Source organism: Cydia strobilella, chromosome 4 (assembly GCF_947568885.1).
Source record: "Cydia strobilella chromosome 4, ilCydStro3.1, whole genome shotgun sequence".
NCBI classification, from domain to species: Eukaryota; Metazoa; Arthropoda; class Insecta; order Lepidoptera; family Tortricidae; genus Cydia; species Cydia strobilella.
The window spans coordinates 9,430,817-9,454,813 of NC_086044.1; the positions used below are offsets into that span (position 1 = coordinate 9,430,817).

General features: G+C 37.0%; 1 protein-coding gene across 2 annotated transcripts in view; it reads right to left on the reverse strand.

Annotated features, from left to right (window-relative positions):
* The window catches only part of LOC134740563 (centrosomin), a 36,683-nt gene that overhangs the window by 507 nt on the left and 12,179 nt on the right, over nucleotides 1-23,997 (reverse strand). For both annotated transcript variants that reach the window (XM_063673083.1, XM_063673082.1), the window contains exons 2-10: nucleotides 20,723-20,775; nucleotides 9,814-9,953; nucleotides 7,955-8,074; nucleotides 7,120-7,194; nucleotides 6,784-6,833; nucleotides 6,533-6,677; nucleotides 6,295-6,452; nucleotides 2,282-2,353; nucleotides 1,096-2,177 (exon numbers count right to left, since the gene is read on the reverse strand). In XM_063673083.1, the coding sequence (XP_063529153.1) occupies nucleotides 1,096-2,177; nucleotides 2,282-2,353; nucleotides 6,295-6,452; nucleotides 6,533-6,677; nucleotides 6,784-6,833; nucleotides 7,120-7,194; nucleotides 7,955-8,074; nucleotides 9,814-9,953; nucleotides 20,723-20,775 (1,895 nt within the window). The remainder of the gene's footprint in view (nucleotides 1-1,095; nucleotides 2,178-2,281; nucleotides 2,354-6,294; nucleotides 6,453-6,532; nucleotides 6,678-6,783; nucleotides 6,834-7,119; nucleotides 7,195-7,954; nucleotides 8,075-9,813; nucleotides 9,954-20,722; nucleotides 20,776-23,997) is intronic.

Genomic DNA, 23,997 nt, shown 5'->3' on the forward strand with positions numbered 1-23,997 from the left:
TTGGGATTATATTGAGCAACTTTTTACTATGGGACCAACCACGAATTCTCGTTATAAGCCATATGTGATGTTCCGCGGCGGGTAAGGGTACCTTATGGCGGCTGGCACAGCTACTTTGTCACTAGAAAAAGGCGCAAAGGGTTGATGTCCCATAGAAAATTTGAATTTCGCGCATTTTTCTACTGACAAGTTGGGTGTGTTTGTGTATAACAGCATAAGCGACGACCCCTATAAGGCACCTTTACCCGTGAAACTAGAACTTCACATATAAATAAAGTAACAATTACTGGAAACATTCGTCAATACACAAATGCACTCTCTTTCTTTTATGTTAAAGTTTAGTTTCGCTTGGTTAGTTGGTAGGAGGAAAATGTGCCGACCGAGGGGCACGGGGGCGATCTCTTCTTTTTGAGATATTCCATGTGATTATAAAATAATTTATTTATTTAACACACTTCACTTCAACAGTTTAAAAATTCCCATTATTCTGTTTTTACTCAAATTGTTCATGTAACTAGTTATTATGGCTATAAAACTGAAATTTCAAAGTCACCCCGTTTTACGGTAGCATGTTTCGTTTAGCCGTGGCAACATTCAATTGTCAATTGATAGTCGCCTTAAAGAGAAAAAGGGACAGAGGTTTCCCTCGAGCTAATTTCTCGGCACGTATTTTGGAGGCGAGATAGCAATCAAGTGTATATCCTAAAGCCCATCACAGACGGAGCGATAATATATATTAATACACCGTAAGACACCTTAAGATGCCGTAAGATATAGTATAGCTAAGCACCACACACGACAACGATACCAAAATATGTGTCTAGCACCTACATTGTGAGAGAGACGAAATATACCAAAATAAATCGTTATATACCGAGCAATAACATCTTAAGGTATCTATCTATCTTATCTTAGCCTTGCTATAAGATATCATAACATACCAAAATATATATTAGAGCTTCGTGTGTGGACTCTGACAAATAGGACGTAAAATATATCGTAAGATGCTTTGCCATAAGATATCTTTGTTATTTGGTATATTATCGCTCTGTCTGTGACGGGCTTAAATCCTATAACATAAAAATATTAACTCACGTGTAGACAAAGTAACAGCATCGTTATGTTCAAGGCTCGATAGTCTGTCGCTGTCAATGCCCTGATCAGGCGACGTGGGTCTGTCCTCCTCCTCGACCTCACGCGCCAAGTGTATCTCCTGCACTCTGTTACACGCTTCTACGGCCACCTTACGTGCTACTTCCATTTCCAGGTTAGCAATGACCTCGGAGGACTTAGCTAACTTGTCACGAGCGTCTTCGAGATCTTGTTCGATGCGCATCTTGTCGTGTTGAGCTCGAGCTCTCTCTAGGGCTGCCTGGGACGCCTGGACCGTCGCGTCATCTGCAGCACGCCGCAGAGCTCGCTCACTTTCCAAAAACGTATATTCAAGCTCTTGCCTTTCGGAACGTAACTTATCCCTAATTTGAATAGCTTCTACAAGTTGTTGCTCGATATCCTTTATCCTTATATGTAGAGACGAAATAGTACATTTCAAATTTTCCGAATCTTTACTTATTTCGTCAACTTTAGAGTGTTCGGAAGCTAGCGCCGATTTTAGTTCGTCTTTTTCTAAAATCAGATCATCTATTTGGGTCTTAGCAAATTCCAGCTGGCTGTTTAAATCTTTTTTCTCGTATTCAAGTTCCTCACACTGTTTTGAGAGCTGATGTATTTCGTCAATCAACGCTACTTCATTCGTAGTTTTATCTTCAGAACGGGAGCCATACGAGACGCGGGATCGTCGAGACCTGTGCCTATTATTATCTGAAGTAGATTCTCTGGCTCCTAGTGCTGTATCATTTAGTCCTATGCGTGCGAGAGATACATTTCTGTCTGGTTCTGACCAACACTCGGATTCCGAAGGACATTCGTTTTGCAGTAGGTGACGTAAAGATTTTCTGTTTGCGAGTTTGTTATCATCGCCACTACATAGCCCGTGGTGCCCGAACATCATTGTTAAATCCTCAATTCTTAGATTTTGTGAGACATCCATATTGCTGTCATCAAATGTAAATCCTTCTGCTGAAATGGTTTCATCTAACTGCAACCCCACGGGTAGAGCTAGACTTTGTTCTAAAATACTCTCCGCCATCTTCTTTTTTTCTTCGCTTAATACACACCTGAAATCAATATAATGAAAATTATTGTGATAGAATAAAAATTACAACACATACTTACAAAAAAGACTAAAAAGAGTGAGTAGTTTCATATATTTCATACTTACTTATGTGCTAATAGCTTATCCAAAAAGAAAGCTAAACCCTGGAGACGTCGAGTGAGCAACTGTTGCAGGTTCCTGAAAATATAAAATAAAATATAAATTAATATAGGTAATTATATATATGGCTACGGACGTACCTATCCGATAGGAAACAGAGAACTGAAATCACGTCATACTGTACGAAGACGAAATCTTTATCAAAAGTGCTGTCCGACCAGTCTATTGTGAATATGGGGGTACCACAGGGAAGTATACTTGGACCGTTGTTATTCTTAGTCTACATTAATGACCTCCCCAATGTCACACATAACAAGGTCCTTCTTTTCGCCGACGACTGCTCCGTGATTATTCCCGGTAACAATCCCGCAACTTACCAAGCATAGGCAAATTTAGTGTTCAACAATATCAACACCTGGTTGCTAAGAAACAAACTGAAAGCCAATATGAGTAAAACTAAGTACAAGGAATTCTACGCCCCTCAAAGCAACGCTAAAAATCAGGTAATTAAACATAACCAAGAAGCCATTGAAAGCGTTCAAACAATAAAATTTCTTGGGGTGATGTTGGTTTGCCATTGTGACTGGCGAGCGCATGTTGAGTATTTGGTCGACAAACTGAACAGATTTGTGTTTGCTCTGCGCAGGATATCGCAGGTGGTATCCCAAGAATCTGCTCTTTTGGCGTTTCACGGCCATATTATGTCCAACCTTCGTTATGGTCTGATTTTATGGGGAAACTCCACATTTGCACAACAAGCGTTCCTATTACAAAAAAAATGCGTTAGAGCAATCTATGGCGCCAAAACGATGGATTCATGTAGACCGTTGTTCGAATAATTAAAAGTCCTTCCGTTACCCACATTGTACATTTACGAAACATGTCTCTTTGTGAAAACTCATATTAGTCAGTACAACATCATGAAATCTAACCCTAGGTCAACTTCTGAATTCCATGGACTCAATATCAGTTACCCATGTCATAATTCTGCTCATTTTGAAAAATCTATTCTTTTCATGTCTGTCAAAATCTTCAACCATTTGCCAAATGACTTAAAATCCTTGGATTGTCAAGGTTTCAAAACCAAATTATTTAAGTGGTATTTACAAAAAATGTTCTACTCGTTTAATGAACACTTTGTATCCACCAACGCCTAATAACTGTTATAATATTTTATTATTATTATTACTTTTTAGGTACTGTATTAGCTTGACATATAATTGTTATGAAAATTATGTGTTGCCACTTTTCTGTATGCATGACATTGACCTGTTATTATTATTTTCTATTATTATTACTAATACTTATTTTTTAGTCTGTCATTTTTATACTTTTATTTTAATTTTATAGGTTTTAATGACATGCACATTGAGAGTCAAAGAGTATTGTACGCCAAATTCAGGCTGATTGTGATGTAACCAAATACTAACCCTACCACCATTTATAACCACTCACATTCAAACAATAAAAAAATTGTATTTGTATTATAAATAATTTTCTAAAATTATTTAAAATTATTTTAAACCACAAAAACAAAATTAGGTAAAAACTGGACCTTCTACCGTGCGGTCAAGCGGCCGTACCTCGAGTTGACACTTAATGTTTACGTTAAGTGCTAGCGGTTCACCAAAAACCGCTGCAATCGGTGTTAAAGCTATGAAAATCAGCACGATTGATCTTTAGTCCATATAAATCAATTAGACCCGAAGCACCAACAAAAAAGAGAGGAGTTATGACGTCATCTTTTTTTGTACCGAAAAAAAAAATTGTAATAAACCTATCGTGTGTGGTATTAAATTAAATGAAAGGGCATTCTGAGCCGGTTCTAAAAATAAATCACATCATTACATTTCAGTTACGTGTTTTAAATTAAAATTATTTTCAAAACATACCAAGTTTCGGCTCCTTCAGATACGATATGGCAGTTTTTTTTTGTACAATATACCACAAATGATACGTGATACATTTTGAAAATAATTTCATTATGTTTTTTTTCCAATATTACAAAGTAACACAGTTCTACTTCAGTACCATAGACCTAGCATAGCATAAAGGCCCTCCACACTCATGCGCGAATCACGGCGCGAAGCCGCGAACGTAAGTGTGGCGTCGATTTCGCAGATTGTTCACGCCTTCGCGCCTAGTTCCCCGTTTTTTGTCGGTTTATTAGCCCGCGTCAAAGGAGGCGCGAAGCGCGAACCGGCAAGACTCCACATTACACACTATTTTGACTCATATGTGGCAAGATAAATAATAATTATAGTATATAAAGCGGCTATATTTTACGGTTTTACAACAAAACAAAATGGAAAAATAGATAAATCACGTATGATAACTAGCAGTTAAGCTCGATCAGCTGATGCTTTTCCGCCATCTTGGCGAGAACCAAACTGCGTAATCACCGTGAAGTTTGCGATTGTGGAGTCATACGTCAACGTCGCGACATGTTCTCTCCGCGAAGTCGCGCCGCGATTCACGCACATAGTCTGGAGGGGCCTTTACATAGATGAGCTATACGCGTGCGCACGTTCAAAAATCATGTTGATTTTTTCACTTTTTTGTTTATACAGGCATTATTAGATCTATAAGTATTAATTTAACACATTAAAATCAACAACTTGATCAGATAAAAGTTACATTTTGTACGGTAACGCCCGCGTAAACAAACCAGAAAAAAAATCAACATGGTTTTTTAAATATCGTATTTTTTTTGCTAGGGAGTCTAAAACACGACATTCAAAAATCTAAAAAAATTAAACGTAGGGGCATAGCTGTGGTTGATACGCATCTAACTGTGACAAAATATTTCCAATAATGCTAATCCCATCAAAAACATTACATGTAAAAAAATGCAAGTCTTGCAACGCAATTCTTCTACTATAAAAAAGTTTTGAGATGTTATGTGATACCAAGTCGGTTATTTTAGTCAGTGCCAGGGGAAGTTAAAACCGTAACAATATTAGATACTTACCTTTATTTTTTAATACTTATAAAAAAAATATAGTAGAAGAATTGCGTTGCGAGACTTGCATCTTTTTACATGTAATGTTTTTGATAGGATTTCATCTCTTTTTGTAGGCAGTCCTTCTTTTCGTGTACTTATACAAATACCATAATCATACTATGTATACACATATCATAATTATACACATCTTCATTCATACTCACATCGTACAACGTAGTGTACCTATACTTAACATATTAATTTTAGTAACTGCAAACGTAACTTTGTTATCGCATATGTTTATATAGGATTACAAACTCACTTGTGCAGTTATTAAATCTTTAAAACGTGACTGATATTGCAGTATTTTTGAATTTTTATTGGCTTAATACGGTAAAAACGAATTATGTTTTAAATTTGGAGCTTGTGGGTCTGCTAGAAGTACCTTAGAATTATAATGATCGTGAGTGAGTGTGTCAGTGACAAAACTAAGGAACTTTGACATGCAATAATTCTTAAACTACATGTTCAAATTACATGTTATTGAGAATATATCTAAATCATGTTATGTGTGTCAATTCAGGGTTCTAGCTTTAGCTATCACAAAATTACAGAACGTTGAAAATGGCCTGAGTGGCTTCGAGAAAAGGATGGTACGGCCGTGCCTCTTTGTTTTGCTCGACTTGGCGGGGGCACTGCCGTGCCCCCAGATATCCAAAGAGGAGATTGAGGGATACTTTTGTATCAATACTTGAAAAGGTGATATCGCGCGGGTTCCTTCACTTTCGTCTTAATAATAATTCGTTCTGTAATAGGGAGTATTACTGCAATGTTCTGCCGCCAGAGTGCAGCACTAGCATAAACCGTAAACCAGCATAACTTATACATACTAAGCATGCCGTAAACAGTTTTTTGACAAGTTTTCACAGATTATTTGTCACAAATAAATATGACGTTGATGCTTCAAGGCGGTTTGTTTACTGTTTGTGCTAGTGGCGCCCCCTACGCAGAGTTTTGCGTAATACTCCTTATTACTGCTAGAAACGATCATTGAATGTAATAAAAGTTGTCGTACCCGGCGTCTTCGTCGTTATGCCCATTATCGGTTGTCTTTTGTAGTTCCCTTAGTTTGCTTTCGAGGTCCTTGATATGCTCATCTTTGCATTTTAAAATTTCATCATATTTTTCAATCTGTGAATCGCTGACATGTTGCATATGAGACTGTTCTTTATCCTGAGAGAAAAAAGTTATTTTTATTTCTTAGATTATTGTTTATTCTAGAAAACTATTATAAAAACACTTTATTAACTTACCAATTTTAGTTTTTTGATTTCTTTATCTTGCTGCTGAATTTTTTTCATGCAGCCTTTTATCATCTGAAGAGCTTTAGAATTTTCTTTGCGTAGCTTGATCAACTCATCCATATCATTGTTATTTGTCGTGGCACATAAATAATCTCTGGAATGCAAAAAATATTACTTAAATGAAGATTCTTGGTTGAATTACAATTACATTTTGCAAGTAGCTGATTAAAAAACAGTCAAGGAAAAATAAAACATCGTACCCAGCAGATTCTGATGCACATGTGTCATCTATTGCCTGGTTTACAGTCTCCTGTAAAAAGAAATACATAGTACATATCTGAAAGTCATGTTAATATAATTACGACTAATCTCATACCTGTAAACGAGCAACTCTTGCTTGCTTGCTATACATATTCATATATTTCGGGGATCTCGGAAACGGCTTAAACGATTTTAATGAAATTTGCTAAATGGGGGTTTTCGGGGGCGAAAAAGCGACCTAGCTAGTTTTTATCTCTAGGGAAACGCGCAATTTTGAGTTTTTATATGACTTCCCAGATATTGTAAAACTATATGTGATAATTTTTATTTATTACCTGGGTGTTCATTTCCTTTGCTACTTCGTTGCCGTGGTTCATTGAATTCTCAATACTGTCGGCAGACATGGAACCCTGAAATTTAATTAGTGATCTAAATAATTATTACGTTCAAATTTTTGTTATTCTCAGGTTCACAACGATGCCTGACAATATGTGGCTCTCCATTAGAGAAGGCTCCTTATGCTTCATGCGCATAAGGACCTTTCCATCTCTAATGGATAGGGGTCGTCCATTAATTAGGATATACCATATAAAATTTCGATTTTTAGACCCCCCCCCCCCTCGTCACACTTTTTCATAGGAAAGAGATAGGTATTTAATACATCCTGTCACACTTGGCATGACCCCCCCCCCCCCTGTTGCTCTGACGTAATATTCGGATGAACCCAAAGCCACATTATGATGCTAATGGACCGCGAGCCAGGCGCAAATTTCGTCAGTCATCGCCTCCCGGGCGAAAACTCGTATAGAGGTTAACGGCTATGTATGATGAACCCTCGTGAACGTCAGAGTGGGTTGAGGAATGGCAGTCACCGAAACGCGTAACACGGTCTTTCCACCGCGATACAACCGGCTGACTATTTGTTTTATTAACAATAGCATCTAAACTATCATCTGACAAAGTATCAAACGGGAGGCGATAACTAAATTTTTTTTATAGACTATTTGCTGCCATTCCTCAACCCACCAGGCACCAACGGAGCGGCAGCTGACGTTCACGACGGTTCATCATACATAGCCGTTAACCACTATACCAGTTTTCGCCCGGGAGGCGATGGTCATGGAAATCTGTTCCTGGCCCGCGGTCTATAACGGCATGAATACCACCCACCTGGTGTTCAAGTACATCGATGGCTTCCGCCGCAACAGCTAGGAGTTCTTGCTTGTCGCTTAATTGCCTCCTTAGTTCCTCTACCTCCACCTGCAGTCGAATGTTGTGTTCCAGAAGTCCCTGTTCAAGTTGTATACTATTAACGAAGAACGTTTTAAATTAAAAAAATAAATAAACAATCAGATAAAAATCAGTGGGTTTCGCGAACCGTAGGACGCAGTCTTAGAAGGCCCCCCAATAATATATAAGGCCCCCCATAATCTATTTTACAGTACATATGGTGGTACTTTCTCGCACTAGTCCGTAAAGGGCACTTTTCGTGCATATGTCGAAAGTTTAAAGGGTCATATGGGTTATATGTACTGTAAAACGTTGTCCGATACACGTGTGCCGCCGCCCGCGGCCGAGGCGAGGGGCGGCCGGCAGCATGACAGATTTTATACTTTACAATGCATGTGCTCGAAAAGTGCGTTTCCTACGGAGCCATATCATGCGGAAAGTACTACTTTTCCGCACTAGTGCTTTTTGTTTTCAATTTTTTTTTACAGTACATATGGTGCTACTTTCTCGCACTAGTGCGGAAAAGAGCACTTTTCCGCACTTGGGATTTTTGTTTTTAATTTTTTAACAATTAAACTAATTTGCCATTATATGTTATTTTTATTTACTCGCACAATGCATAGTAAAACATTGTATGATACACGTGCGTAAAGATGATTTCCGCACTTGTTGCATAAATAGCTATTACAATGCATGTGCTCGAAAAGTGCGTTTCCTACGGAGCCATTTCATGCGGAAAGTACTACTTTTACAGTTCATATGGTGCTACTTTCTCGTACTAGTGCGGAAAAGAGCACTTTTCGTGCATATGTCGAAAGTTAAAAGGGCCATATGTACTGTAAAACGTTGTACGATACACGTGCGAATAGGTAATTCGCAACTCGTATCGATTTAAAACACTCCTTTAAATAATTAAACTTATTTGCCATTATATGTTTTTTTTATTTACTCGCACAATGCATAATAAAACATTGTATGATACACGTGCGTAAAGATGATTTCCGCACTTGTTGTATAAATAGCTATTATAATGCATGTGCTCGAAAAGTGCGTTTCCTACGGAGCCATTTCATGCGGAAAGTACTACTTTTACAGTTCATATGGTGCTACTTTCTCGCACTAGTGCGGAAAAGAGCACTTTTCGTGCATATGTCGAAAGTTTAAAGGGCCATATGTACTGTAAAACGTTGTACGATACACGTGCGAATAGGTAATTCGCAACTCGTGTCGATTTAAAACACTCCTTTTAATAATTAAACTTATTTGCCATGATATGTTTTTTTATTTACTCGCACAATGCATAGTAAAACATTGTATGATACACGTGCGTAAAAATGATTTTCGACTCGTATTCCTTTATACACTCGCTCGCTTTGCTCGCTCGTGAATAAAATTCCACTCGTCGGAAATCATACACTTTCCGCACTTGTTGCATAAATAGCATGATTAATATGAAACTTTCTTTTTTTTCCTCGCAAGTGTGTTGAAAAACGTCGTATGAAACGCGTCGCGTGTGCATTGGTCATTACACACATCGGCTTTCTTATTGCGCGCTCGCTTACAGCTCGCGCGCACAATGTCGCCTCGTGTGTAGTGACTAACTTAGCACACTTGTATCACAATGTACTATAAGATCGCAAGCAATCATTGGATGAGTGCAGTGCTCGACTGGTCGTTGTGGTAGAGATCCTTGGAGGGGTCGCATGTTTACCAGTTTTTAGGGTGATACGATGATAATGGTACCTAAATAACAAAACCTTTTTTTAATGTGTTTCTTAAAGAATTTATTTATGGGTTACCTGAACTGCTGGTGGTGAACCGCTTCCTAATTTTTCCTCAATGAAATATATCCTTAATTTTAAGTGAAAATTATCTTTTCTTAATGCATTAAGCTGGTCTTCATACTGCTTCATACTGATCCCGCTGGCAACGGTGTTATCTTGCAAATAAAAAAATACAAATATTTTATCATTATCAACTTACAATTCTTCCAAAGCAATGGTGAGATGGAGTGCTCTGGATTGTAAAACTAAATGACTGAATGGATTTACAAGGAGCGAACATGAACATACTAAAACGGAACTACGATATTTTTAGGGTTCCGTACCCAAAGGGTAGAAACGGGACCCTATTACTAAGACTCCGCTGTCTGTCTGTCTGTTACCAGGCTGTATCTCATGAACCGTGATAGCTAGACAGTTGAAATTTTCACAAATGATGTATTTATTTATGTTGCCGCTATAACAACTAATACTAAAAACAGAATAAAATAAATATTTAAGTGGGCCTCCCATACAACAAATGTGTTTTTTTTGCCGTTTTTAGCGCAATGGTACGGAACCCTTCGTGCGCGAGTCCGACTCGCACTTGGCCGATTTTTTCGGAAACCAGAACTTACGGCCTATAACATACGGGCGCGGTGTAAAGCATAAAGAGTTAAGAGGGCGCGTAAAGCCAGGAAATTAGAAAGAAACCGACGGTTTAATATGAAACTTTCCATACAATAAAATTTAGCGAACTTATAGAGAATAAAGCTTAACGATGACAAACTGTTTGGTGCAACCGACCCTAAAGAGGCCTACTGACTATCAGTCCGGCGGACGATATCGGCGTGTCAGTTGTTCGGAACTGTAAAATTTTTGTTCTAACTGACAGGCCGATATCGTCCGGCGGACTGATAGTCAGTGGGCCCATTTACTCTGAAAGTATACTTCTGATTAAAATGTTGCTAGTCAAATCCCTCTGCTATATCACTAGCTATTAGGGTTCCGTAGCCAAATGGCAAGAAACGGAACCCTTATGGATTCGTCATGTCTGTCTGTCTGTCCGTCCGTATGTCACAGCTACTTTTTTCCGAAACTATAAGAACTATACTGTCGAAACTTGGTAAGTAGATGTATTTTGTGAACCGCATTAAGATTTTCACACAAAAATAGAAAAAAAAAACAATTCATTTTGGGGGGCTCCCCATACTTATAACTGAAACTCAAAAAAAATTTTTCGTCAAACCCATACGTGTAGGGTACCTATTTATGGATAGGTCTTCAAAAATGATATTGAGGTTTCTAATATCATTTTCTAAAAATTCGTGTGAGCCTGTGAGGTAATTACGAGATGACCCCTAAGAGTCTTACTCTATGCTTTACGCCGTAATTCCGTATTAGATGGATACAGTCTAAGGAAAAAACGTGCCTCGAAAATCAAGAAAATTTGATTCTCGAACAGATGGTGCCACCACGTTTTACCACCTTTGGCCTATTCTCGTTTAGATGGCGTTGACGGTTTTGTTTGTTATTTAACAATTAAAACACATATCAGTGAACATGGGTCAAAATCATATAAAAATAATAAATACAAATAAAAAAATCATTTATCCATATATATAATTATATAAATAAAATAAAAAAGCCTTTTAATTCCTTAAGAAAATTGAATTACATAGTTTTTCATGCATTAATTATTAGGTATTTTCACAAAAAGTCAATTATAATTTTAATATATCAATACATTTACAAATTAAATTAAATATTTATTTATCATCATTGAATTATTTTGATTATCCTCTTAGGGTGAAGGCCTCCTCCAGTTGTCTCCATTTGTCTCTATCTTGCGCCTCCTTTCTCCATTTGTCTCCGCCTGTCCGTCTGATCTCGTCAACCCATCGTTCTGTCGGTTTGCCTGACCTTCGCTGGCCTTCAGGGCCTTTCCAGAAGGTGGCTATATTTGTCCATTTAGTCATGTCCATTCGGGCCACATGACCAGCCCATTTCCATTTAAGCTTTTGTGCATGTTCTAAAGCATCTATTACCTTTGTGTTTTTTCGTGTGGTAGAGTTTCTGACCTTGTCTTTTAATTTTAAACCCGACATGCTTCTTTCTATACTTGTTTGGCATACCTGTATTTTATTTCTTATTGTATTATTGAGCACCCAATTGGCATCCATAAGTTAAGCAAGGCAACAGACAAGAATCTGCCACTTTCTTTTTCAGGGGCATCGGGATGTTGGATTTGAAGACTTCTTTGTGGCTCCAGTATTTATTCCACGTAATATTTATGCGTCTATTTAATTCGTCTTTGTGCCTATCCTTATTAAGACGATAGTCGCTGATGTGTCCTTGAGCGTCTCAGCGTCTCTGTACCCGCACCCCCCGTGAATTTACCACAACGAGGTTCAAAGAATAAGCTACAGCCCAGAGGCGCGCGGTTGGCGCTATACTCGTATTTGTGTATCTTTTGCAGATAATTTGTCGTTTGAGTATGAGTAGATCATGCGTTTAGTGGGTCGTAAATTATAATAAAAATATATTCCTTTATGCATTATACTTTGCAAGCCTCAATTAGTTAATTTGTGTTTTATCTGTTTCTTACAAATAAATACCTAAGTCAAATCGACAGATTTATAGCTAGAGCTTAGTATGTACTAAATTGAGGCGTACAGTGTGTTTATTTTATAGTCATTTTTTTATCCGTAATAAATAAATATAAATAATGCCATTATAATAGTTAACTTATAAAATTAAGTACTTACTACCTAGTCTACCTACATATAAAATTTTGGGAACTAGTGTTAAACTAGTATTATTTTTCGAAGTTCGAAGTTTTCTCAAACATTACGTGGGAATATCATTCGTGGGAAATTTATATTACAAGCGCGCCACAACCAAATCAGCGCTCTGCAGTTTTTTATTTTTTGGCCACAATAACTCCGATATAGTGGTTAACGGCTATGTATGATGAACCCCCGTGGACGTCAGCTGCCGCTCCGTTGGTGGGTTGAGGAATGGCAGCCAGCGAAAAAAGCAAAAAAATTGTCATCGCCTCCCGCATGATACTTTGTCAGATGATAGTTTAGATGCTAATGTGAATAAAAAAATCGTCAGCCAGTTGTATCTCGGTGGAAGGTCAGCTGGTCATATGAACATGTAAAAAAAAAATCTTTTCAGTCATCGCATATCGCATCCCATTTCATTATACTTTGTCAGATGGTAGTTTAGAATTTAAATGATATTGTTAATAAAACGAATCGTCGGCCGGTTCTATCGCGGTGGAAAGACCGTCAGCTCTTAAAATATTATTGTTAGTTTAAAAATAATTTTAATTGATTTAGCCGTTAAGTAGAAATAACCAAAGTTAGCCGCAAAATGGCCCGTTGTATTATTTTTATTACGGTGAAACTATAAATTTTAAGAAAAATATTAAATGTTACAATTGTTGAACAATAAATAAAAATTCATAGCTATATATTTTTTTCATTATTTTTTTGTTTACCCATTTAGAATAAATACGCTCTAGACCGTAACAGTAAGTAAGTATATAGTTTCTGAATTAAAGAGGTATTATTTACCATTATAATAATTTACCACCTCCACGAAATGCAAGGTCTATTCGTATCTGAACAAGAAAACATTTGTAAAATACGAACTAACTATTACATTATAGCATAGGTACTCGTATTATCGTTGCGGTGGTAAGTAGTACGTTTGATTTTTTCCTTTCGCCTTAATTTATAGTTTTGCCAAAAAAAATACGACAGGCCGTTTTGTCTTTTTACTAAACGGCTTAATCAATTGTGGGTCATGATTTAAGTATAAATAGTTTATATTGGGTTATGCCTACTTTCATTTATGATTAGCTTATAAAATAATACCAATTGACTGTTACTTGTCACTGTTCGTTTTCATCATCAACCACCACCAATCAATTGGAGATTAGGATTACCCAATCTCCCAACACAATTAAAAAAAATTAAACTTAAAAATGAATAAATAAATATTTATATACTTACAACGTAAATTGATAGCCTATATTAATCAATTAATTATTGTTTTGTTAGGAATCGAACTTTATTTAAAACGTAAAAATGGCAATATGTCCGCGCATGTTAGAAAACTTTTATTTTTATATTTCAAATAAAGCTTTCTCAAACATAAGTGGAAATATTGTCATTATTTTCGTTATATTAGGCTGCGAAACACCGTGTTAGGCGCGCTAAAGCGCGTCAGAATCAAATCAACTTTCTGCAGTTATTTAGTCTTTGGCCACAATAACTCCAATTTTATTGCACTTGGGCTCAGCACAAGCATACAGAGTACAAGGAAGGCACGGAGCGACGAGCGACACAGCCTCCTCGTCTCAAAGCTAGCACACGACTGCCGGCCACGCTTTTTTAGATCTGCATACGCACGAAATGTTGAATTATAATAGATTTCTTTAAAAAAAATAATGTTTTTTAACATTATGAAACGTTGCATTTGTAGTGCCTGTTAAAACATTTATTTTAGGTTAAAAATAACTTTAATCGAATAAACCGTTTAGGAGATATAAGCAAAGTTAGTCGCAAAACGACCTGTCGTAATGTTCCTTTTATGGAGAAACTATAAGTCATAGGGAAGAAGTCAAACGTTAGGAATGTTGTACATAAAATGGAGATTAATATATATTATTTTCATAATTTTTTGTTGAACCGTTAAGCAGATCTTCTTCTTTTAAAATTATGGCTTCAGCCCAGTGGGACTATTTCGCCAGTATCAAGGTATTAAGAGCGTTCTTACAAGAAAAGTCGAAATAATGTAAAATTGATGATATTCCCGACAAGATTTAAGATTTTACGCTCATTATTAGAAATAAAGAGTACTTGTTCCAGTAAGAGCGTCTTCTTATCTTTAGGAATATCGTTGCACATTTTAGAAAAAGGACTAATTAAATTAGTAATGATTTTTTTTCTGATGGTCGTTTACGAAAAACCGCGTGAAGCACTGAATTGTGAGCTCTTATTTGTAAATTTTGAGAAGTTTACTTTGCTAAAGTTGGATATTTTGTATTACTAATATCCTGTACTTTAGGAATATCGAACGATATTCTTCCTACATGCTTTTAAGAAAGAGAAAATCAATGTTAAACGAATTGAATTTTCTCTTCGAAACAAGTGTAAATTCCTACGAAAATCTACTTAGTATCGAAGTCATTTTCTCTACAACGTTTGCTTATACTGTTGGTATACATTTGTGTTTATCAAATTCTACTTTAATTTTTTGGCAATTTTTTGAAAACTACTCTATATTGCCGATGACGCGCGCTGGCGATCTCAGTACCGCGGCGGAGCTTGAAGAGGTCGGACCTGTGTCGGTCGGCTCCGCACGTTTTCGACGGCGACAACGAGATTTTTTATCGTTGTGTGCGGCAGGCGCCGTGTAAAACGCTATACTGTGTGCGTGTAAACTGCGACTGAGAAACTTTGATCCGAGTACTGTATTTGTTTTTATAGTATTATAATATAGTATAGTAACATAACAAACTTCCGAACAACATTAAAAATATTTGAAATGACCTGACATTTTATAGGTAGTAAATAAAATAAAAAAACAGCCAAGTGCGAGTCGGACTCGCGCACAAAGGGTTCCGTACTGCACATGCACAAAACGGTAAATAAATCACGTTTGTTGTATGGGAGCCCCACTTAAATATCTATTTTAATCTGTTTTTAGGGTTCCGTACCCAAAGGGTAAAAACGGGACCCTATTACTAGGACTCTGCTGTCTGTCTGTCTGTCTGTCCGTCTGTCACCAGGCTGTATCTCATGAACCGTGATAGCTAGACAGTTGAAAGTTTCACAGATGATGTATTTCTGTTGCCGCTATAACAACAAATACTAAAAACAGAATAAAATGTGGTATTTCCTATAAAAAGGGACCTTATTGTCGATAGCGTTTACGCCATTATAAACGATGCTCCGATATAACTAAGACTGAACTTGTATAAGTTTTGAGTATGTATTACTCATCCTCCTTATGAACCCTGGCAGTACAGTACAGTAACTTAGGTTTGGTGCAACATAGGCGCACACTGTTTTGATCATTCGACTCGTCTTGATGAGCAACTTGGGAGAGCAGTACTCATGATAGAGCTGATGCTGAACCGTGGCAGTACCTAGTGGAACTTAGGATTGGTGCAACATAGGCACACGCTGTTTTAGGCATCCGACTCGTCTTGATGAGCACTTAGGAGAGCAGTACCCATGATAGAGCTGATGCTGAACCCTGGCAGTACCTAGTGGATCTAAGGTTTGGTGCAACATAGGCACACGCTGTTTTAGTCATCCGACTCGTCTTGATGAGCACTTAGGAGAGCAGTACCCATGATAGAGCTGATGTTGAACCCTGGCAGTACCTAGTGGAACTAAGGTTTAGTTGACATATCAGTCAAATTTGACAGATTGACAGTTTTTTTGTCATTTTCAGGGAAAATTATCTTTTTGGGATAGAATTTAGCACCAAGTAACATTGTTAAGTGTAGATTTATACTATCTGTCAAAATTGACATTTTTGACAGTTTTGGATCCCAGATCGAAACGGCTTGTCCAATTTTGATAGGACCTTCAACATTAGTCATGGGATGGAAAATGTAGTTTGACACATCTGTCAAAACTGTCAAGATTGACAGTTTGACAGTTTTTGTCATTTTTAGTGTAAATTAACATGTTTTGTTAGTTTGGTACTAAGTGACATAGTTTAGTGTTGTTTGACATATCAGTCAAAATTGACAGATTGACAGTTTTTGTCATTTTCAGTGAAAATTATCTTTTTAGGACATAATTTAGCACCAAGTGACATTGTTAAGTGTAAATTTATACAATCTGTCAAAATTGTCATTTTGGGACATTTTGACATTTTTGGATCCCAAATCGAAACGGTTTGTCCGATTTTGATAGGGCCTTCAACATTAGTCATGGGATGGAAAATGTAGTTTGACACATCTGTCAAAACTGTCAAAATTGACAGTTTGACAGTTTTTGTCATTTTTAGTGAAAATTAACATGTTTTGTTAAAGTTTGGTTCTAAGTGACATAGTTTAGTGTTGTTTGACATATCAGTCAAATTTGACAGATTGACAGTTTTTGTCATTTTCAGTGAAAATTATCTTTTTGGGACATAATTTAGCACCAAGTCACATTGTCAAGTGTAGATTTATACAATCTGTCAAAATTGACATTTTGTGACAGTTTGACATTTTTGGATCCCAAATCGAAACGGTTTGTCCGATTTTGATAGGACCTTCAACATTAGTTATGGGATGGAAAATGTAGTTTGACACATCTGTCAAAACTGTCAAAATTGACAGGTTTTGTCATTTTTAGTGAAAATTAACATGTTTTGTTAAAGTTTGGTACTAAGTGACATAGTTTAGTGTTGTTTGACATATCAGTCAAATTTGACAGATTGACAGTTTTTGTAATTTTCAGTGAAAATTATCTTTTTGGGATAGAATTTAGCACCCAGTGACATTGTTAAGTGTAGATTTATACTATCTGTCAAAATTGACAGTTTGTGACATTTTGACAGTTTTGGATCCCAAAACGAAACGGCTTGTCCGATTTTGATAGGACCTTCATCATTAGTCATGGGATGGAAAATGTAGTTTGACACATCTGTCAAAACTGTCAAAATTTACAGTTTGGCAGTTTTTGTAATTTTTTGTGAAAATTAACGTTTTGTTAAAGTTTGGTACTAAGTGACATAGTTTAGTGTTGTTTGACATATCAGTCAAGTTTGACAGATTGACAGTTTTTGTCATTTTCAGTGAAAATTATCTTTTTGGGATATAATTTAGCAAACAAACCATGTTCATTTTCACTAAAAAAGACAAAAACTGTCAATCTGTCAAATTTGACTGATATGTCAAACAACACTAAACAAAACTTCAATGGCCATTAACGTCTCAAAAATTTAATTCGAATTAACTTATATGCAATTGGTGCGTAATGCAATTGGTTAATGGCGGAACTAATGGTTAATGCAATTGATCAATGGTTAATTAAAATTAACAATTACGAACTGTAATAGATGTCATATATTAAAGAAAAAATGACGAAGCCCTCCAGTGGTGAAGGCCGGATTCGAATATATAGTATTGTGACTACTTTAAAAAACACAAATCAAAATATTTTAATATAATAATTGTATTTGTTCTCAAACTTGTTCATAGATGGCAGCACCAGTCTCTCTCGCTACAACGTAAATCCGTAAGGAGTTCGTTTAGGAGGTGCAAGCGCGCACTGCTTGCCCTTAGAGCTGGTCAAAGACGCCTAGTCTTACTAAGATGGCATATAGTCGAGAAATTCGGACGGGCACCGCCGTGGCGGGGTGGCCTAGGGGTTCATGGCGTTAGCCGCGATAGCTAAAGACGCCGGTTCGAATCCGGCCTTCACCACTGGAGGGCTTCGTCACTTTTTCTTTTATATATGACATCTATTACAGTTTTTAATTTATATATAGTATTGTGACTACTTTAAAAAACACAAATCAAAATATTTTAATATAATAATTGTATTTGTTCTCAAACTTGTTAACAATTACGGCCAACACTGCTACATATAGCTAAAATAGTTTCGCTACCCAAGCGGTACGGTTACCCTGTACCTGTACCAAATGTAATGACGAAACATGTAAACAAGAGAGTATCATTTCTTTCTAGTATAAAATAATTCTTTTATAATACAAAAGTAAGTACATTTGCAATGGATTTAGTATTTTCGTACCAAATAACAATAATTAGGATTTTAAAATTTAAGTACAGTTAGTGTCGTTATAATTGTTTTCAGTATGCTTCACGAAGGATCAAGATTATTTAATCCATCATTGTAGTGCGAGCGAGAGGGAAAACGTGGTAGAAGGGATCGGCATACTGAGCTCGCACAGCCCGCCGCAGCGCGTAAAATACCTAAACTCGCTAAACGCCGAAATGTAATAGCGCTCTTAAGAGGTTTAAAAACGACAAAAATTGTACGGTTGTACAAGACAGTGTACGGTGATTTGTTAGCTCTTGTAAATCGATAGCTAGACTTTACAAGAAGCACGTGGACTACCGGCCGTTGACTCCAAGATGGTGGTTAAACGCGCTTCAAAATTAATTCTCCATTCACTGCACACTACCACATTAGTTTACTGTATAATAAGCTATCGATATTACACTTTAAACAATATTAATGAGCAAAAAACAAAGTAATTAATCACGATGCTAACTATCAAGATGGCGCTCGAACCGGAAGTCCGTTAAGCATATATATACTCTAGAAAGTAAGAGTTTACGGCGAACAATAGCGACTAGCGCCTTAAACGTCATTAATTTTCCTAGATATATGTATTCGTTGACATATTCTATTGTTTTTTCTTGAATTTTTATGGGAACAGTTGAGGTATTTGTCATTACTTTGGTCTTACTCGTATTCATCTCTAGGCCAATGTTTGAGCTTATTGTGGATAATTCTGTTAGCATCGTTTGAAGTTCAGATGGTGATTCAGAGAGTAGAACTATGTCGTCCGCGAAACGAAGGTGATTTAAGCGTTTGCCGTTCATCCATATTCCTTTTCTAGACCAAGGTAGTTTTTCCATAATATTATGCAACACTGCAATGAATATTTTCGGTGAGAGCGGATCACCTTGTCTCACGCCTCTACCTATTTTTATAGGCGGCCCCATGCGATCTAACCTGACTCTACTTGATGTTCTGCTATAAATGTCCTTTAGGATAGTGATGTATGTTCTTGGAATTGACTGTGCTAATAGAGCGTCCCATATGCTTTGGTGGGAAATAGAGTCGAACGCTTTGGCGTAGTCAACGAAGGCTAAGTAGAGTGGATTATTAAATTCTTGATATTTCTCTATAATTTGATCAAGGACGTGTATATGGTCGATAGTACTGTAATTTTTCCTAAATCACGCTTGTTCAGGTGGCTGGTAGGTTTCTAAAATTGGACTTATTATTTATATACTATAGTGGAAACTGGATAAGTGGAACCTGGGTTAGTGGAAAACCTCTTTAAGTAGACCCAAGTCCTCGGTTCAAGTCCCTTGGCAACCAATTACCTCTATAAGCGGAATTTTGGGACCTCTATAAGCGGAATCCATTTTTTCGAAAATTTCTTATTTTTACCTCTGTAACTGGAAGCAGCCGTCTCCGAAACCTCTATTAGTGGAACAGCTCGGCGTTATAAACTTTGTATTTTTAATAAACCGTCACAAGGAGGGTAATTTGTTTCGTTAACATTATGGTTCGTGCTTCAGCTACGTATTTTGTATGAGATCATCACACATCGTTCAGTTTGTTTTTTTTAGCCGTGGTGCGGATTTTTTTCATTAAAGTACAATCGTTACATTTGATTTATTTCTCTTGCATAAATAAATATTAGGAGTGATTTTGTTTAAATATAAGTTACTTCATAACAAAGGCCAGATATTCTTTTTGTATACGAATACTGTGGACTATTTACGGTATTGCTTTTTTTAATTACATACCTATTTTTTGTTAATACATATCTACAGCATACATTAATAAAAGATGATTATTTAACTCTTGATCTTTTATTTGACCATAGACGTGATCTCTATAAGTGACATTACTAGCATCCACAACCTCTGTTAGCGAGAGCCTCTGTAAGTGAGAAAACGTTTTATTTGAACCTGGTTAAGTGGAAAACTGGATAAATGGAAAACCTGGATAAGCGGAACTAAACAGCCGGTCCCTTGCGATTTCACTTATCCAGTTTCCACTGTATATACATTTTTTGATATTTTTATTTTTAGTTTTAATCGTGTGTCGATAGATGGCAGTGAATTTACTGTGGCTATAAAATTGACTATGACAGTACCGCTCTATCCTATTAAGTATATCCTCTTTGCTCTTTATGAATGCTATCATTATATGAATCTCACCCAGTCCTTCTTGAGCCGGCATACTCATCTCCTGCAGCGCCCGTGGACTCGTGCTAAAAACAATTTCATATAAATTTTAGTTTATGCAGATTTAATATCTTTACTTGAAAAATAAATTACCTACAAAATTATACTTAAGTACCTAACTAGTTTAGTTAGTTCTGAAGTAGGTTCGTACATTTTTAAGATTCCGTACCTCAAAAGGAAAAAACGGAACCCTTATAGGATCACTCGTGCGTCTGTCTGTCTGTCCATCTGTCACAGCCTATTTTCTCCGAAACTACTGGACCAATTAAGTTGAAATTTGGTATACATATGTTAGTTTGTGACCCAAAGACGGCCATGTAACGTAAACAAATGAATTTTAAACACGGGGGCCACTTTTGGGGGGTAAATGACAAAATTAAAAAATAAAGTTTTTCAAACTGTATGTGTTACATATCAAATGAAAGAGCTCATTGTGAGAATCCTAAATATATTTTTTTTATAATTTTAGGATAAATAATTTAGAAGTTATTCAAGAAAATAGGCAAAAAATGACCATTCCCCCCTTGATCTCCGAAATTACTGGGTAATAGATGGATACAGTCTAAGGAAAAAAAGTGCCTCAAAAATCACGAAAATTTGATTCTCGATCAGATGGCGCCACTAATTTTTGCCTACTCTCGTATAGAGGGCGTTGAGGGTTTCGTTTGTTATTTATAATTTTAACGCATATCAGTAAAGGAACATGGGTCAAAATCATATAATAGTTATTTTCAACACACATGCTCAAAACGACGTTTTTATTCCACCGATTTTTGGCTCATAATCCTAGATATTAAACACGCGTGCTCTTTCAGTGTATTATTCCACTCGTGCTTTTTCATTATATTATCCGACTGAGTTAAGAAGGTAACTGATTGCTAATAATATGCATGGAAAGGGAGCCTTCTTTAATTGGTCGGACTGGCGGGCACCGGCGCGCCGCTCGACCGACCGCCTGCGCGGTGCGCGGCCCGGCCGGCCCGCCCGCCGCGCCGCCCGCGGCCGTGGCGAGGGGCGGTCGGCAGTACGAGTGACAGATGCAACACACAATACTAACTGTTTTAACTATTAAAATTCGATTAATATGAGTATCTTTTTTTTTCTCGCAAGTGTGTTGAAAAACGTCGTATGAAACGCGTGTGCATTGGTCATTACACACATCGGCTTTCTTATTGCGCGCTCGCTTACAGCTCGCGCGCACAATATCGCCTCGTGTGTGATGACCAACTTAGCACACTTGTATCATAATGTACTATTACGATACAAGTGCGGAAAAGAGGAAATTCGAAACGAGTGGCGATAAATTAAAACACGACCGCAGGGAGTGTTTTAAATCGACACGAGTTGTGAATTACCTATTCGCACGTGTATCGTACAACGTTTTACAGTACATATGGCCCTTTAAACTTTCGAAATATGCACGAAAAGTGCTATTTGACGCACTAGTGCGAGAAAGTAGCACCATATGTACTGTAAAAATAATTAATGCAAATAAAAAAATCATTTATTCATATTTAAATACATTTTGACGTATTTTTATAAATCTTCATTTTTAGTTTTAAAGTATGTCGATAGATGGCAGTGAATTTACAGTGGTTACAAAATTTACTATGACAGTACCGCTCTATCTTATTATATCCTCTTTGTATGCACTAACGTAGGCGTAGCGTCTTAACGACGCGCGAACGCGAAGCAAAGCGGCGCGGCGCGACGCGGCTAAATCAATCCTTTGATACCCATAGAAGTGTCCTACGTAAGCGATCTCGTTCAGCGTAGCAAAACCGTCTCGTGTGATGAGGAAGGGTCCTGGATTTTCCCCAGGCTACCATCCCCCCACACAGACCTATCGCTCTAATTGCCCTAGTGTAATAGAGCCCAAGTCAGGTAAAAAAAAGGCATTGTTTCTTTTGTGCGCCGCGCCTACCTTGTTTCTCATCAGTGAAAAGGATCACACCCGTTTAAAAGGCAATTTTAGCGTCTAGGTCAGAGGTGTGGGGTTAGAGCTTTGTCGCGTATATCTTTACTTGAAAATTGTTGTATTGTATAACTAGCCTTATGAACCGATTTTGCATGTACAACCAGCCTCAAAGTTTATAGTTTCTTATGGTTCATTATTTTTGTATGTGGGTATTTTTGCACATTGTAGTTTTTCTTCAGTCACCCGTTGACCACGAACGCTGTAAAGGGTTCAAAACGTCGGGATGTAGTATAAATTCAATATACGGGATATAATCCGTTTTCATAGTTTTATTTTATAAGGTATTAATAACTTTTTGGCACAAATTTGCTTTACGACGGGATATGGACTGGACAAGGATAGGGGTGGGGTATATAAAAATTATTTTGTGCTTTTCAGTGGGTTGGTTTTTTGAAGTTCCCTTTTTTATAAAAGAAATAAAATTAAGTTATTCTGTTTTTTAGGGTTCTGTACCCAAAGAGTAAAAACGGGACCCTATTACTAGACTCCACTGTCCGTCTGTCTGTCGCCAGGCTGTAGGTATCCGTGATAGCTAGACAGTTGAAATTTTCACAGATGATGTATTTCTGTTGCCGCTATAACAACAAATAAATACTAAAAAGTACGGAAATCTCGGTGGGGGAGTCCGAGTCGCACTTGACCGGCTTTTTTTTCTTTTTTTTTTACTTGTTTTTTTTTTGTAGTTAAGTACTTCTTTTCGGGTGCTACTTCTTGTACTGTACGTCAACGTCAGCTACCACTTTTCTCAAAGCTCATACCCATCCCACACTATACTTTGTACTCAAACCTATACAATACTCATGGCCATACCAAACTATACTTGTATTCATAAAATACTCATCTCATACCTAAGTACCCATCCCACACCATACCCGCACTCATACCTATACCACATTCATATCCTTACCATACTCATACTATACATATCTTCATACTGACATCGTACATCTTAGACCCTTACTTTACCTACTATTTGTAGGAACTGCAAAAGTAACTTCGTAATAGCATATATTTATATGGGACTACAAACTTACTCATACATCTTTAAAACGTGACTGATATTGCAATATTTTTAGGTTTTTTATGGCTTGATAAGCTAAAAACTACTTTTGTTTTAAATTTGAAGCTTGTGGGTCTGCTAGAAGTACCTTAGAATTATGATGATCGGTGAGTGAGTGTGTCAGTGACAAAACTAAGGAACGCGCGCGTCTAAACGCGCAATAATTTAGGAATTAGAAAAAACTACAAGTTCAAATTGAATGTTCTTGGG